The sequence below is a fragment of the Choloepus didactylus genome, chromosome 4 (assembly GCF_015220235.1).
Source record: "Choloepus didactylus isolate mChoDid1 chromosome 4, mChoDid1.pri, whole genome shotgun sequence".
Lineage (NCBI taxonomy): Eukaryota > Metazoa > Chordata > Mammalia > Pilosa > Megalonychidae > Choloepus > Choloepus didactylus.
In genome coordinates, this window is record NC_051310.1 from 148,309,554 (window position 1) to 148,324,404 (window position 14,851).

The 14,851-nt window shown below is 43.0% G+C and overlaps 1 protein-coding gene across 28 annotated transcripts in view; it reads left to right on the forward strand.

Annotated features, from left to right (window-relative positions):
* Positions 1–14,851, forward strand: part of RYR3 (ryanodine receptor 3) — a 514,330-nt gene that overhangs the window by 294,553 nt on the left and 204,926 nt on the right. For 26 of the 28 annotated variants that reach the window (XR_005216490.1, XM_037834372.1, XM_037834393.1 and 23 more), the window contains 7 exons: positions 1,898–2,002; positions 6,298–6,401; positions 7,579–7,662; positions 9,244–9,403; positions 10,763–10,910; positions 11,800–12,005; positions 12,592–12,766. Coding sequence is in view for 27 of the 28 variants with exons in the window: in XM_037834372.1 (XP_037690300.1) it covers positions 1,898–2,002; positions 6,298–6,401; positions 7,579–7,662; positions 9,244–9,403; positions 10,763–10,910; positions 11,800–12,005; positions 12,592–12,766 (982 nt within the window). In the remaining variant the exon portion in view is untranslated. The remainder of the gene's footprint in view (positions 1–1,897; positions 2,003–6,297; positions 6,402–7,578; positions 7,663–9,243; positions 9,404–10,762; positions 10,911–11,799; positions 12,006–12,591; positions 12,767–14,851) is intronic. The other 2 variants (XM_037834376.1, XM_037834400.1) reach the window with 1 other exon arrangement.

The window sequence follows — 14,851 nt, forward strand, 5'->3', positions numbered from 1 at the left end:
CAGCCCATGGTAACCTATATTCTACTTTCTGTCTCTAGGAATTTGCATATTCTAGTTACTTCATATAAATGAAATCATACAATATCTGTCCTTTTGTGTCTGGCTTCTTTCACTCAACAAAATATCTTCAAGGTTATTCCATTTTGTAGCATGTGTCATAACCCCCGTCCTTTTTTATGACTGAATGATTTTCCACTGTATGGTTATACCACATTTCATTTATCCACTCGTCTGTTTATAGACACTTGGGTTGCTTCCACCTTTTGACTATTATGAATAATGTTGCTATAAACATTGGTGTACTAGTGTATATTCGAGTCTCTGTTTTCAATTCTTTTGAGTATATGCCTAGAAGTGGAATCAAGCATTAATTTTTTTAGTGAAAAAATTAAGTCATTGTTACAGAGTGAGGACTGCAAGAGTCAGGCAGGTGATGTAGAAATGAAATAGGTCAAGTGCCCAGGCTCTTCTAAAGTGAGTGGCTGTTTCTCAGCTCGTGGATAGCTGCCAGGCAAAAGTGTGGGTCCAATTGTTGGCAATCTTCCAAGTGGTCCGAAGAAACTTGAAATCTGGATTTTTATGTGAGCTCTCCCATTTCTTGGGAGTTGTCAACTAATTAAAAATATGGAAATAATAAAGAAAATGGGAGGGAAAAAGAGAAAGAAGGGAACTACTTGGGATCCCAGTTTGTGACCTCTGTGTAGAGATAGGAGCAATGTGCCAGAAAACCACAGAAAATGAAACTCTTAATGCTACCTGGAGGTAATCATGGAAGGCTTCCCAAAGGTGGTGACATTTGAACTCAATTCAGAACAATAAATATTGAGGGTCTTTGCCAGGTGGCATGGAGTTGTGTGTTTGTGTTTGTGTGTCATGTATATGGTGGGGGGTGTTGGTAAAGATAAGGGGAACATACACAAGGGCACAAAACTGCAAAACAGACCTTTTGGGAGAATTTTAAGAAGTTTGGAGAGGGTGGGTATGGGAGGCCATGATGAGAACACTGAAGAGTGGCACTGTGTACCTTTTAATACACCTAGTCTGTATTTTAGAGAGGTGTCAGGGAGGTCTTGAAGGTCACTCAGCAGGAGTGTTTTCATGTGTTTTTTGTTTGTTTGTTTGTTTGTTTTTGCCATAGACTCATTCTTTTGGCCACAGTGTCAAGGGTGGATTGGTGGGGAATTGGGGAGATCAGTTGTATACAATGGTCCAGGTAAAAAATAATAATAATAATAATGAGGTTGACTGATGTAAAAGAGGGGACCCATCAGAGTTACTTAAGAAATGAACATGGCAGACTTCATGACTGATTAGTTGGGGGTGTGGTGGGGTGGGGGGTGTTGCTGAGAGAAAGACACAAAGATGACCTCCAGGCTTGAAGCAATGGTGGGGCCATTCAACAAAAAGAGAAAATCAAAACAGGAAGAGGAAAAGGTTTTGAAGGAAACCTTCAGCTTTGGACAGAGTTCATTTTGGTGGAAACATCCTCCAGACAGTTGGCATTGTGGGTCTGAACTTTGGGACAGACCATGGCTAGAGACACACAGACATGGTGAGTGAGACCTCCCAAGGAGCGAGCGCGGAGCGAGAAGAGAAAGTCCAGGAAGCATTCACATGTGGAGAACATGCAAAAGAAATATCTGCAGAGAAGACAGAGGGGACTGTCAGAGAGGCAGAAGGTGAACAGAGGGGAAGCCAAGGAAGGGACGGGGTTTTGAGGAAAAGGAAGGCTGGAAGTATCTGGATTAAATAGGGCAATGTCTGAACAGGTGCAGCCACTCCTGGGTGACATGCCGGTGATGTGATTGGGTCCCTGACCTGTATAGATTTTATGATAGATTTTCAATACCGTTGAGACCTGTAGTTCTAACTTTTTACTTGTTCCTTTTCCTTTTAGGTTGTTTTGCCCCCTCACCTAGAGAAGATCCGAGACAGACTGGCTGAAAACATACATGAGCTTTGGGGAATGAATAAAATAGAGCTTGGTTGGACTTTTGGCAAGGTATGTGTATTATTAATTAGGGTTCTCCAGAGAAACAGAAGCAACAGGAGATATATATGATTTATTGTAAGGAATTGGCTCATGCAATTGTGGGGGATGGTAAGTCTGAATTCTGTAGAAATTCTGGTAAAGGTGAAGTTGAAGTCTTGAGTCCGAAATTCTTAGAGGAAACTGGCAGGCTGGAAATTCTGGTGAGATTTTGAAGTTAAATTTTTGAGATAGAAAGTCTTCTGATCCCTGGAACCCACAGTTCTTGCCCTTAAGCCTTCCAACTGATTGGATGAAGCCCACCCACATTGCTGAGGGTAATCTCCTACCATCTACAAAATACCTCCACAACAACAACTAGGCCAGTGTTTGACAAACAGCTGGACACCATAACCTAGCCAAGTTGGCCCGTAAAATTAGCCATCACAGTGTATGTATCATTTACCAGGCTGGAATGGAGGACTGGATGACTTTGTTACCTAGAAGAGTTCTTCAGAGGCTCGGATGTGTACGAGAACCTCATGAGCCAAAACTTACTCCCTTCTTATTGCATCTGTCTGTCAACAGCCCTGCTTGTTTATCCAGCTGCAAGCTGGAGCACTGAGGAGAACAGCTTTTCACAGGAAGAACCAGGAGTCTATTGTGGAAGGGGCACTTCCCAAATCTAGGTTCCTCGCTAGGCATGGCCAATAGAAGTCACACCAAACCAGGCTGAAAAGGAAAAGAGGGTTTATTTATGCTGACAGGAGGACAGGGGGAAGATTTCCCAAATCAGCCTCCTGAAGTGTTTCTTCATTTGATTTTTATACCCATTGGAGACAAAGAGTTAATCATCTTAGTTAACATGTAATAGAATCTTAGTAGTTTATTCTACTTTCTTCAGGCTTGATACTGGGAAAGGCGCCTCTTAGTCTAGGGAGACAGAAAAGGCTTATTTATATCTGGGAGGTTTGGGGCAATCTCCCCAAAGTGATTCTTTAATTGGCTAAACCCATTATAGACAAAGAGAGTTACAGAGATTTGGAGCATTTCAGTAGCGTATCCTATTTCCTTCAGGATTTATGCTGGGAAAGGCGCCTCTTAGTCTAGGGAGATAGATGAAAGGCTTGCTTATATCTGGGAGGTTTGGGGCAATAGATTAAACCTTATTTAGGTTTTGGGTGCAAGCGTCACATTTACATATCACTGCAGACTTTACATTTACATCTGGCTCCTTTGTGAGACTAAAAGTTTTCATCCCCTGCCTACTTCCTGTTTTAAGGTTACAGTTAAAAGCTGCTTTAGGTTGTGTTTTAAGGTTAATTTACAATTTCCTGCTTGCTACAGGTTTAAGGTTATATATAAAAGTCACTATCTCCCTTCTAACCACCAAATGATGGTTTCCTTTATTTGGGAATATTGGATACAGTCGCTCCTCAGCTCCTCCTTCAAAGCACTTTGTCCCAATCCCTGCAGAGACAGTGTCTTCACTCCAAGGGTTGGGAAAGAGGCTAATTCATTGTTTTGAACCAGAAGTTGTTTAATATGGTTTTCAGATGTATCACTGTCGGAAATAAAGCGGTACCTGTAAGGGAATAAACGCTCACTTGGTTTTGGAGGAGAAAAGAATTTATTTACAATCTTGCAAGATAGGGCGTCCAGCCAAACATGTGGCAGGCTGGCGCACCAGAGGAAGAGAATGGCGATCTTTAAATCTCCTACTCCTAATTCGCAAGACCCTCCCCTGTTTCCCCATTGACTGGGTACTACAGAGGTTACAGCCTATCCGAGAACACTAACTAATTCATCTTTTGAGATTTTAATTTGTACAGCCAATCCCAGAGAGCCAACTAGCTCATTATTGAGATTTTGAACTGATCAGCCTATCCCAGAGAGTTCATTTAGTTTAAAAAATTTTTTTTCTTTTTGTTGTGAGTTCCCCCCTCTGATTTTACCTCATATTTCTTTACATTCCAGTAACCATGGTTACTTTTCCATATTAAGGGGCTGGCAGATTCTTTCTTCTCTTTATCACGGGGCTTGTTTAAACTAGTTTTGCCTCCATTTCCCTTATTCCATGCTGTCTCTATGTGAAAACTAAACTTATCCCTTTCTTACAATCACCAAGGTTAATGGGCACTCAAGGAGGTTAGGGAATCTCTTTCACTAGAAAGCATTTTTCAAAGAGGATGTAAATTGTCTTTGCTGTGTGATTTATGTAAGGTCACGTATGAAGGATAGGTGAGTTCTGAAGCTTCCTCTACCCTGTATCATGCACATTCTAGCTTAGTTACTGAAAGAATTCCTTGTATTCTAACACTATTTATACAGCTACCATAAAAATATTCTCCTTATTTGTGGGCACAGCCCCAGGACCTCCCCTTCACCTCCCTAGTGCCAGCTTCAGACCTCCCTCTCCCTCCCCAGGGCGCACTTGCTGCTGCCTGTGATCGCTCTCCAGCTTCCTGCTTATCAAAATTGCCCCCTACCCCCACCCCAGAGCAGGGTCTGCAGCTGCAGCTCTGGTGAGTGTAAAGGGGAAGGGGAACAGACAGCTTTTTTTTCCCCGTTGCCCTTGCCTCCAGCTCTCCCAGCCTCCTGGCTGGTCTCATCACAAGCAAATGGAGGTTTCTGTTCCATCTCCTCTTTCCTTCACTCAAGAGCCCTACCTCAGTGTGTGTGAACCCATAGGCCCCATTACCTTCTGGGTGGCCTCCATCTTTCCCAAAGAGTAGATAGGAGATGTGGGAGGAGAAATTTCATCCCTTAAGCACTCGGACTCAGAAGGGCTGTGTGCTTGTTCCATGTGTAGGACCTGGGGCAGGCAGAGGGGAAGCAGAGAGACCATATGCGCTTCCTCAGGGGGTCAGAGGAGGGGCAGTCCCAGATTGGAAGTGGCAGGTATCAGCCTCGGAAAGAGGAGCTCCTGGAAGCAAAGGAAGGAGCTGCCACCAGAATCGGGAAGTGTTCTTTAGAGTTTACATTTCTGCCTTGGCAGGAGACATTGACCTCCTGCAGATCCATGACCCTGAGGCCCCCTTCTCTGGACCCAACTCCCCCTGTCTGACCCTGCTGGAGCCCCCACCACAAAAGCCTCCCCGGTGACTGGCAGCTGAGGGCACCCCCTCCACTTGCTGGTTATCTCTGCCTCATAATCCAGCCACTGCAGGGCTGTGGTCTGGGGAGGTGTATGGTTGACATCCCACATGGTGAGAGAAAGAGAATACCCCTTTGCTGGCCCACAAGGGCCTGCATGGTCTGGCCCCTACTGTTTCAATCCTACTCATCGCCCTCTGCACCCCACAATGTGCTCAATCCCTCAGTGTGCCTTGCACCCTCTCACTGCAAGGCGACTGCACAGGTGTGCCCCTCTGCCTGGGGCTCTCTCCCTTTCCACCCTTCACTTCTCAGCTGCATGCCACGCCCCTGGGAGAGCCATCTGATGCCCCTGATGGTCACCTCTCAGCTGTTTGCTCTCAAAACCGCACAACCCCCTCCTTTATAGAACTTATCACAATTGCAATTTAGTATTTATTTCTGCAATTATTTTAATACTGTGTCCCACCTCCCTTACACTGTATGCTTCATTAGAATGGGAACTTTCTCTCCAGGCTCACCACTGAACTCCCAATGTCTAGCTCAGTGTCTACCACATAGAAGATCTGTTGAACAAAGGAATCAGTTAAGGTCTAGATCTGTGCCATTCAGTGCAATAGCCACTAGCCACACATGGCCAGCGAGCACTTGAAATGTGACTCATCTGAATTGAGATGTGCTCAAAATACACACTGAATTTTAAAGACTTAGTATGACAATATAATATAAACTATCTCATAAATGTTGATTACCTGTTAAAATGATAATATTTTGGAAATTCATTTTTAAAAGTAATTTTACCTGTTTCTTTGTGCTTTTTGAATGTGGCCGCTGGAAAATGTAAAATGACAAATGTGGTTCATATTATATTTCTGCTGGATGGCGCTGGTCCTATAAGTGTAGCTATTCTTTAATAGCCTTATGGTTATGTGAATTTTGGATGAGCTGGAGCATGGCTCCCATGTGTAAAATTGTTTCCAGGGAAAGTATGTTCTGAATGCAGACAGTGGACTAAAAACAAATGGACAGAGCACAAGCCATTGGTAACGTGGGGACTGAGTGTATCATTTACTAGAGAGAGGATTGTTTATTTGCCTATCAGCAAATAGCTGTCTTTGTCTTGCCTGATATGGCTGGCCTGGGCCATGTTTCAGTGTGTGCTCTTTTCTCTTTTTCAAGGTGGTGCCAGCTGTCTAAGCGTAAATTATATTCTTTCTTATGTTATCACCTAGATACGGGATGACAATAAAAGACAACACCCCTGTCTTGTGGAGTTTTCAAAGCTCCCTGAAACCGAGAAGAATTACAACCTGCAAATGTCAACTGAAACCTTAAAGTGAGTGTTTAATTGAACTGAATTTGGACAAACAGTGAGTGGATGATTTAGTCCATTATAACTAAACTGCCAAGGTGTATTTCTTGCCTTGAAAACCTGGCACCTTTTGATAAATTAGAGGGAATGGTGATTATTCATCCCACAAAAGGATTTATCACAATGAATAACCAATCCACCATTATTATTTAGTGTGTGTATTTCTTAGAGACCATTTGCTATTTGCCAGGGCAGGAAAAAGGTAGGAGGCAGAAGAAAAAGAAAAGAAACAGAATCAAAGAGCCACGTGCCTCTTGCCGTTCAAGTTAAATCAAGAAAAGACGATAAGGCGTTTCTAAAAACCAAGGGGGAACCATGGTTTGATTCACTGAAACTCAGTTTTAAAACAACTTTTAGCTTCTCTGTGATCCCACCTATGGTTAAATGTCCAATTCATACCCTAACTTTTCTACCCCAAATTGGCATCTCCATCTTCAGTTCCCTTTGTGATTGTTGCCTGTTTCACAAAAATGCTTTGTATTTTTCTGTTCTCTAGTTGTCAGTGTAGAATATTTTAATACAGGGCTTTGTTGCTATGATAATGCTCTGAAATGGTGGCTTGTCTCATAGGCTCACATACGCGATGTCTTCAGTTTCACTAATTCTTCCTGAGGGTTCAGTGTTGGTACCTCATGGTGTCAAGCACAGCTCAAGGCACAAGGCCTGTGCTAAATACTCGCAGGATTATGTATTTGACTTTAGGATCCAATCTCTTCCATAGAATCAGAGAAGCAGAATACGATCCTAATGAGAATTTATAAACTGGAAAATCTTTTCACAAGGGGCTACTAATTAACAATCTCATTTGTTTTTGTATACTTGCTGTTGTCTAAACCAGGGATTGGCATACTATGGCCTGCAGATCAATCTGGCCGGCTACCTGTTTTTTGTAAAGTTTTACTGGATGCAGCCCAAGTTCATTGGTTATGTATTATCTATGGCTGCTTTCACTCTATGGTGGTAGAGTTGAGTAGTTATGACTCTAAAATATTTTCTATCTGGCCCTGTATAGAAACAGTTTGCTGATCCCTGGGCTAAATGCATGGCTGTCATCTCTTTCTATCATCTCTGACATGGACTGGGGTTTGTGCCATCCTTTATATTGCAGTTACCTTAGTTCTTTCCCTCTGTTACACCACAGAACCCTCTTGGCCTTGGGGTGCCACGTGGCTCACGTTAATCCCGCTGCTGAGGAGGATCTCAAGAAGGTCAAACTGCCCAAAAAGTAGGTGATCTTTTCAGTGATTTGAGGCTTTAATGTTTCAGCCTGAACTTTAAAACTGGGAGGGTGGGAGACCAGTGTATAAAGGTTTAAAAAGCAGTGCAGTGGAGGTCCCAGATATTCACTAGTACCAGTTTGGAGTGACTCCAGTTACTTGCCTGTGTGTAATAGAAGTATTTCAAGGTTTTCCCTCTTTTCTTTCTGCCTGGGCCTCAGACTGCTGTTGGGTTGGTTTTGAGGGAGAAGGCATGAGCTCTCGGATGGGTGCACTGTCTTTGGTCTACAGCAGCAGCAATTGGCACAGGGGCCTGAAAATGGTTAGTGCCACATCAGAGAGTCACTGCTTGGGCATCAGGCCAACCTCATACATCCTTTGTGAAAATGGATGTATCCGCTGCATGTGTCCTACTCTGCCTCTCACCCCCTACATGCACACAGTCACTTGTCCTCACACCTTTAGACTCATGCAGACTGCTCTCTGGCACTTGCTGGCACTCTCTCTCACATGCTTCAACCTTGGGTGCACATGCATTCACACACAGGTATAATAATTTCTTAGGAACTTAAAGCCATGCCAGCTTTATCTACTCCTTCTTCCCTGTTAAACTCCCAGGCTTCCAAGTTCCACTCTCAGATGCCATTTGGGGTGCTGAGAGACACATCAGAGAGGCAGCTGCTGGAGGGGCAGACTGCTGATGGAGGCTGCTTGGCCTGGGGCCCAGGAATCCCTGTTGAATCTGCCCAATATCAGAGATTTTAAGTCTTGAGGAGGTGGATGAGGGGTGGTCTCTTACACCTACCATACACCCTGCATCTCATGCTGCTCATAAGTTCCTGGCAAAATGAGCCCTGGTCTGAGAATCATCACATTTAGGTTCTGGCCGTGATCCAGGCAGTCAGCAACCCCTTAACTGTGGATGTCTCTGAGCACACACTTCCCATAGCTCCGGTCAGCTGAGTATCTGCTGCTCTCCTGAGAATCATTCCGCAGCATTCCACAATCTTCTCCACTCACATGATGCATGTACCTGAACGTGCACATCTTCAGGCATTTGAGGTTGTGATGCCTGGACTGGACACAAGCTCACAAATGCTCTGATGTCATGATTTTTTTTTTTACCCAAAAAATAAAGCTTTAGCTTTCTAAGACTGAGTGATCCTTCTATGCTGATTTATAAAAAACCATTCAGCAGAAGGTCCTGTCCTTGCCGATCTGGTTATAACTTTTTTGGCTTTTGAAGCGGGATAAAGGAGCTACTGGTAAAGTTGCAGCGGTCTAAGTGTGCCCACCATTTGTCTGACACGTAAGTAGTTTTCTTGGAAATAAGGATGGATTTGTACTGCCCACCCATATTCTCCAACAGTCTCCTTTGAAATCTGGGGAACGTGTTGTCAAGAGAGATGGTAGATTAAGGATTTCATGTGTGGACTTGAAATAGAGCTAATTTATCCATTCTGGTGAAGGGCAGAACCTGCAATGATAGCCTCATTTATAGCATTCTTACCATGTGCTATTGTTATAAAATCTGTAACTAGGGAGTCATACAGGTCTGTCAAAATATATATTTTTCCATTTACTTGTAGCTACATAATGTCCAATGGCTATAAGCCAGCCCCTCTGGATTTGTCTGATGTGAAACTGTTACCTCCTCAAGAAATTTTAGTGGATAAGCTTGCAGAGAATGCACATAATGTTTGGGCAAAGGACAGAATAAAACAAGGATGGACCTATGGCATTCAACAGGTGAGAAATGCTGGGTCAGACATGCTGGAAAAGTTAGGAAATGTGATCATCCATCAAAATGCTATTTTGCTCTGGTGGGCATTAGATTGGAAGATGGAAGTTGCCCTTGTACTCTCTCTCTCACACCTCAGTACCCTCACAGAAACACGGGACTGCACAGAGTTTGTAATGGTCACACAGACACTGACTTCAGGCATCATTCCAGTTTTGCAGAGGTGGATAGGCTCACCCTCACCTTTGCTGGTCTGATTCGTTTGTAACATGTGTTACCCTGCACGTTGTGCCCACTGCCTGCATCGTATCTTATTCTCTCTTTGAGAGTTGAGCTTTCATGCCAATCACCAAAACCAAAGTAGAGCTCACACAAATCAGCACCACCGGTTGGCAGTATTTCTGGGATACTCCTGAGTGTCTACCAGTGGGGGTGAAAAGGAAGGGAAGCAAGCCTGGGAGAGGAGTGAACTAACTTGCCTGCCAAGAAGACTGTACCCCTTTACTTCAGTCCACCAGGGCAAGAATTGCAGAGCAGAGTTCTTGGCTTGAGCAAGAAGCATCCTGCAAGCCAGGGCACAGCCAGGAATTACGCAGAATTTAGGGCCAAAGTTAGGCCCATGACCATCTTGTGTACTTCTTTCTTTGAATGCTTCCCTTATCTCTGAATCACCAGTGGTGGGGTTAGTATCAGGGAATTTCAGGGGTAGGCATCCCTGTTTGTTAGTTCATATCTCAACCTCTAAATTTACACATTCCTAGAAGCCAAGCAAACTGTAAGCGACCATGGCAGGTGGGGTGGCGGTTAAAGGACCATATCATACATATTAGTTTATGGTGACCTATCACTGCAGTTGTCGTTATTGTCTTCCTTGTCTCCCTAAGAAACCAGCGTGCCACTGCCATTAAACGGTTGCACCATGCTCTGCCACCCTTTCTGATGTTTTCTTAGAAGACCTGTTAAGAGGCTGTTGTGAGGAGGCTGCAACAATTTAAATCATGGCATGCTCTTCCATAGGGGAATTGCGTGATGCAAATCCCTATCTGCCTTGCCTTAGAAATGGAGGTCTCTAACCAATTTTGTGACACTTCATTTTATTCACAGGCTGGCATTATTAAAATGTGTGTGTGTTTTTTTTAATGCTACATTTGAACAGTAGTAAAAATTTTCCATTTATACTCATTTGATCCTGAAGAGAAATAGCAAATATGTACACCGCTAAATATCAAGTCCTGGGGAAAAACTTAATAGACCAGTATGAGCCAGCCTGGAAGCCAGGAACAAGCTATTTGTAAAGTTAGTGGAACAAGCTCTTTGTAAAGTTAAAAAATGTTTTCTCAGCACTTACTTTCCTTGGCATCACATAGGATTTGAAGAACAAAAGAAATCCCCGTCTGGTGCCATATGTGTTACTGGACGAGCGCACCAAGAAGTCAAACAGGGACAGTCTTCGTGAAGCCGTTCGAACGTTTGTTGGTTATGGGTATAACATTGAGCCATCAGACCAAGAACTGGGTAATGAATTGAGATTGTTCATTTTGTCTTCAGTTTACTAGACAGGTCCTCTTGTGGGGAAATGCTAACTTTAAATAGATCTAATTTGAACTATATGAAATAGTACCAATGCTGAAGAGCACTCAAAGACTAAATGGTTTATTAAAAACAAAAGGCAGGGACCATGTTTGATAATAAAACACTGTCCCATTGACAGATGTTTTGGTGATGAGTGTCTCTGTGACCCATCCCACAGGGATTGAGTTATCCTCCAGAGTAGCTGAGCCTTTTGGGAATACTTTGCCATAAAACCAGGGCACATTTATTATTTTCCAAACATGTGAATATCATCTTACTTTTGGATCAGGCAATTTGATTTTCAAATAAAATTCTAGCTTTGATTAAAATGACCAACTTACAACTGATGAATAGGTCACTATTATCCTATAATCCAGGAGGTCTCGTAGGTCACCGAGGCAATATTATACAGTGAATAAGGGGATGGCTTTGGAGTAAGACAGACCTGGGTTCAGATCCTTGCTCCTCAGTTTATTGGATCTGACACCATTGTTTGAATGATTTAAAACCTCACTGAGCCTCAGTTTCCTCATCTTTTAAAGAGGGACATTATTACTGGGAGGGTTATTATAAGGAAAAACTGAAATATGATCTCTAAAGGATCTGCAAAGTAATCACTTAGTGAATAGTAGCTTGTATATTGTTATTACTATGATATGAGGACAATCAGGATTGCTATTTATGAGCATGTGCTATATTGGAGGGTGGGAAATCTGTGGTCAGTCTTTGCTGCTGTCAAGCTCTACTCTTTTGAGGAATGCCACCTAATTATTTAAGGTCTCTGCTCTCTCTTTCCCTCCTGCACCCTCACTTCCCTTCCTTTTCGCATTAGCTGACCCAGCTGTGGAGAAAGTCAGTGTAGACAAGATCCGATTTTTCCGGGTAGAACGGTCTTATGCAGTGAGCTCTGGAAAGTGGTACTTTGAGTTTGAGGTGGTGACCGGAGGAGACATGCGGGTCGGCTGGGCCAGGCCAGGCTGCCGGCCGGATGTAGAGCTGGGCGCCGATGACCAAGCCTTCGTGTTTGAAGGCAGCAGGGTGAGTCTGGATAGTGTCAACACGTCCTCAGACTGAGTCTTTTCTTCTCCAGACATCTCTCGGGAAGCTAGAAGTGTACTGAGTGTCTGGATCTCTGGTTTCAAAAGTGAGTGGCCACCATAGCTATCTAATTTAGTTCACTGAATGACCACCTCCTCATGGCTATCATTTTACTATGGTGGAGGAGAGGACTGCACAGCCAAGTCCCGTTTATAGTCACCTCTGTATCTGCTCTTGCACCTGAGCCCATTGTCTCCACACCAGAGGAGGCTCATAGAACACCATATAGCCAGTATGTTGAGAAATTCTACCAGTTTTTCCTAGAAGGAATCTTGCTTGTTGTCATACAGGCTAGGAATCAGGAGACTTGGGCCACCTTTTCTGATGAGACGTGTGTGTCTCAGTTTCATTCCTCTGTAAGACAAGCCAGTCCTCTCTGTGAAGCATCACTGTTAGAGAAGTGAGTGCCCTATAGGCATCATGTACCACTACCAGTTAGGATAAATTGCTTATGTGGTCATTTCTCCAGGTGCAGGGGAGTTTCTAGGACTTTCATATCTCTAAGCCCTTGGATCTTGTTTTCTAGGGCCAGCGCTGGCATCAAGGGAGTGGGTATTTTGGACGTACTTGGCAGCCAGGAGATGTGGTTGGTTGTATGATTAACCTGGATGATGCTTCGATGATCTTCACACTGAATGGGGAGTTGCTGATCACCAACAAAGGTTCTGAACTCGCCTTCGCTGACTACGAGATTGAGAATGGTAAATCTCCCACCCTCCCTCCATCCCAAATCCATGAGGTTGAAGGAAAATCCAGAGAGGGCTCCTTATTTATGGCAATTGCCCTTTGCATATTTGAAACTAATGGTGAAGACTAGCTTTCTAACTATGGTTTATGAAGAATCAAGACACATAATAGTGAACTTCTAGATAGGTTGACCAAGAAGTTCCCCTCTAATTCCCTGCCCTGCACCTTAGCATTTTAAGGTTCCCCGGGTTTCCCAGTATTACAAAAGAAATACTAATTATATGTGGACTAATGTCCTTGGCAGAAAAGAAGAATCAGTGGATTAAAGAAATTATCCTTTTATTCTGATTTGAATTGTAAGTCTCCATATTTGTGTAATTAAACTTGATGCTTTGATCAGAACCACTGAAACACAAAAGTGTGACTTAGCTGTACCCTTGAATGAAATATAATTTATTTTGCAATTATTTTGCAACTGTGAAATCCAAGCACATTCACACTTATGAATGACCATGAATAGACTGCAATCAGAGCAGTGCTTCTAGCTACACAAAGGAAAAATTTGTGTTTATGCTTTCCTGTCTATATAACTGCATAGGCCCACAAGTTTGTTGGCATATGGGAGAAAGAGTACTGGACAGGGAGTCAGTGGACTTGCTTCCAACAAGCTGAGTCTATAAGGAGGAAATAAGTATCTTGGATGTTGTGCAGAGTTATGAGAACTTTGTAAACTCTAAAGCCTTGCTACTGCAAGTGTGGCCCACTTGATAGAAAGGCAGATTCTCAGGCCCCACGCCAGATGTGCTGGATCAGACTGCATTCTAACAAGATCTTCCCCCCTCCCCCCGTAATTTAATTTGCATGTACTTAAAAGTTTGAGAAGCAGTAGTCAAAAGCATATACAAGTGCAAATAGTAGCAGTATTAAGGAGCTCATTTCCTAGTTGTAAAAATAAATAAGATGAAAACACGAAAAGGTAACTAATAATGCAAACCAATAAGTTATAAATGGCAAATAACTAATACAGAATGGAAATTCTACAAGAAAGGGGTATGAGCTGGATGTCAAATAAAGAACACAGTATGTTCACTGGCTAGGAAGAAGGGATTCCAGTCAGGGTATGTTCCTGGACTAATAGTGTGGAATTGGAAACTTCAGAATATGCTGGAATTATTTGATAGGAAGATTTGTGGAGGGAATTTATGGGAGATGACGCTATTTAGGTAGGTAAGAGAATACCAAGATTAAGCCCTTTCATTCAAGAAACTTTAATTGTCTCCTCTGGGTCAAGCACCCTTGGACTTCACTCTTTAAGAAATGGCACTGGTAAAGGGTTTGAACAGAGGAATGCTTTAAAGGAGAGAGGAATATTTTAAGGTAACCATAAGTTGACCTTCAAAGTAACAAGTTCTGTTAGGAAGTTGTTTTAGAATAGAATTGTACTGTCATATGTCCATACATTATGCTTCAGTGTTGTATCACACTTCAATAACAGACTAGGTAATTGGAAATCTCTTTCATTTCTGTGATGGGTCTAGGAGTTGGCAAAGGGGCAATTGAAAGGAAGTCACTATGCCATTCTTGGATAACAATAGCTCAGAGGCCAAGAATAACCCTATAATATTTCTCTACTCTCTGCCTCAAGTGGAAAGAGGCAACGGTTCTTGCTTTGAGCTCTTAGGAAAAGCATCTGTTGAAAATAAAATATTTTATGCTTTGCAGCACCCCCATAAAGTAAAATCTCCTGTGTAATTGTATTATTCATCTTGTCGCTAGCTGGCCAGCCCTGATTCAGGCCATTACCCCAGTCGGAGTTGTTGTGCATTGGGAAGTTTTTAGCCTTTTGGGGAAAGAAATGGGAGTAGTCATTACAATTCATGGCTGGATTTCTCCCCTGGGTTATTTATAAATTCTTGTCTCCATCCTCTCTGCACCTTAGATGATAGACTCTTATCTGTCTCATTAGAATTTGTTCTAATCGTTGTTCCCTACCTTAGTCCCTGGCCTGGATCATCACAGCTCTCAACATTGTCACCTAAAGGCATCTGGAAGCTAAGTTGAAATCCTGAAAATCCTGCTAAACCTCAGAATTCAGCATC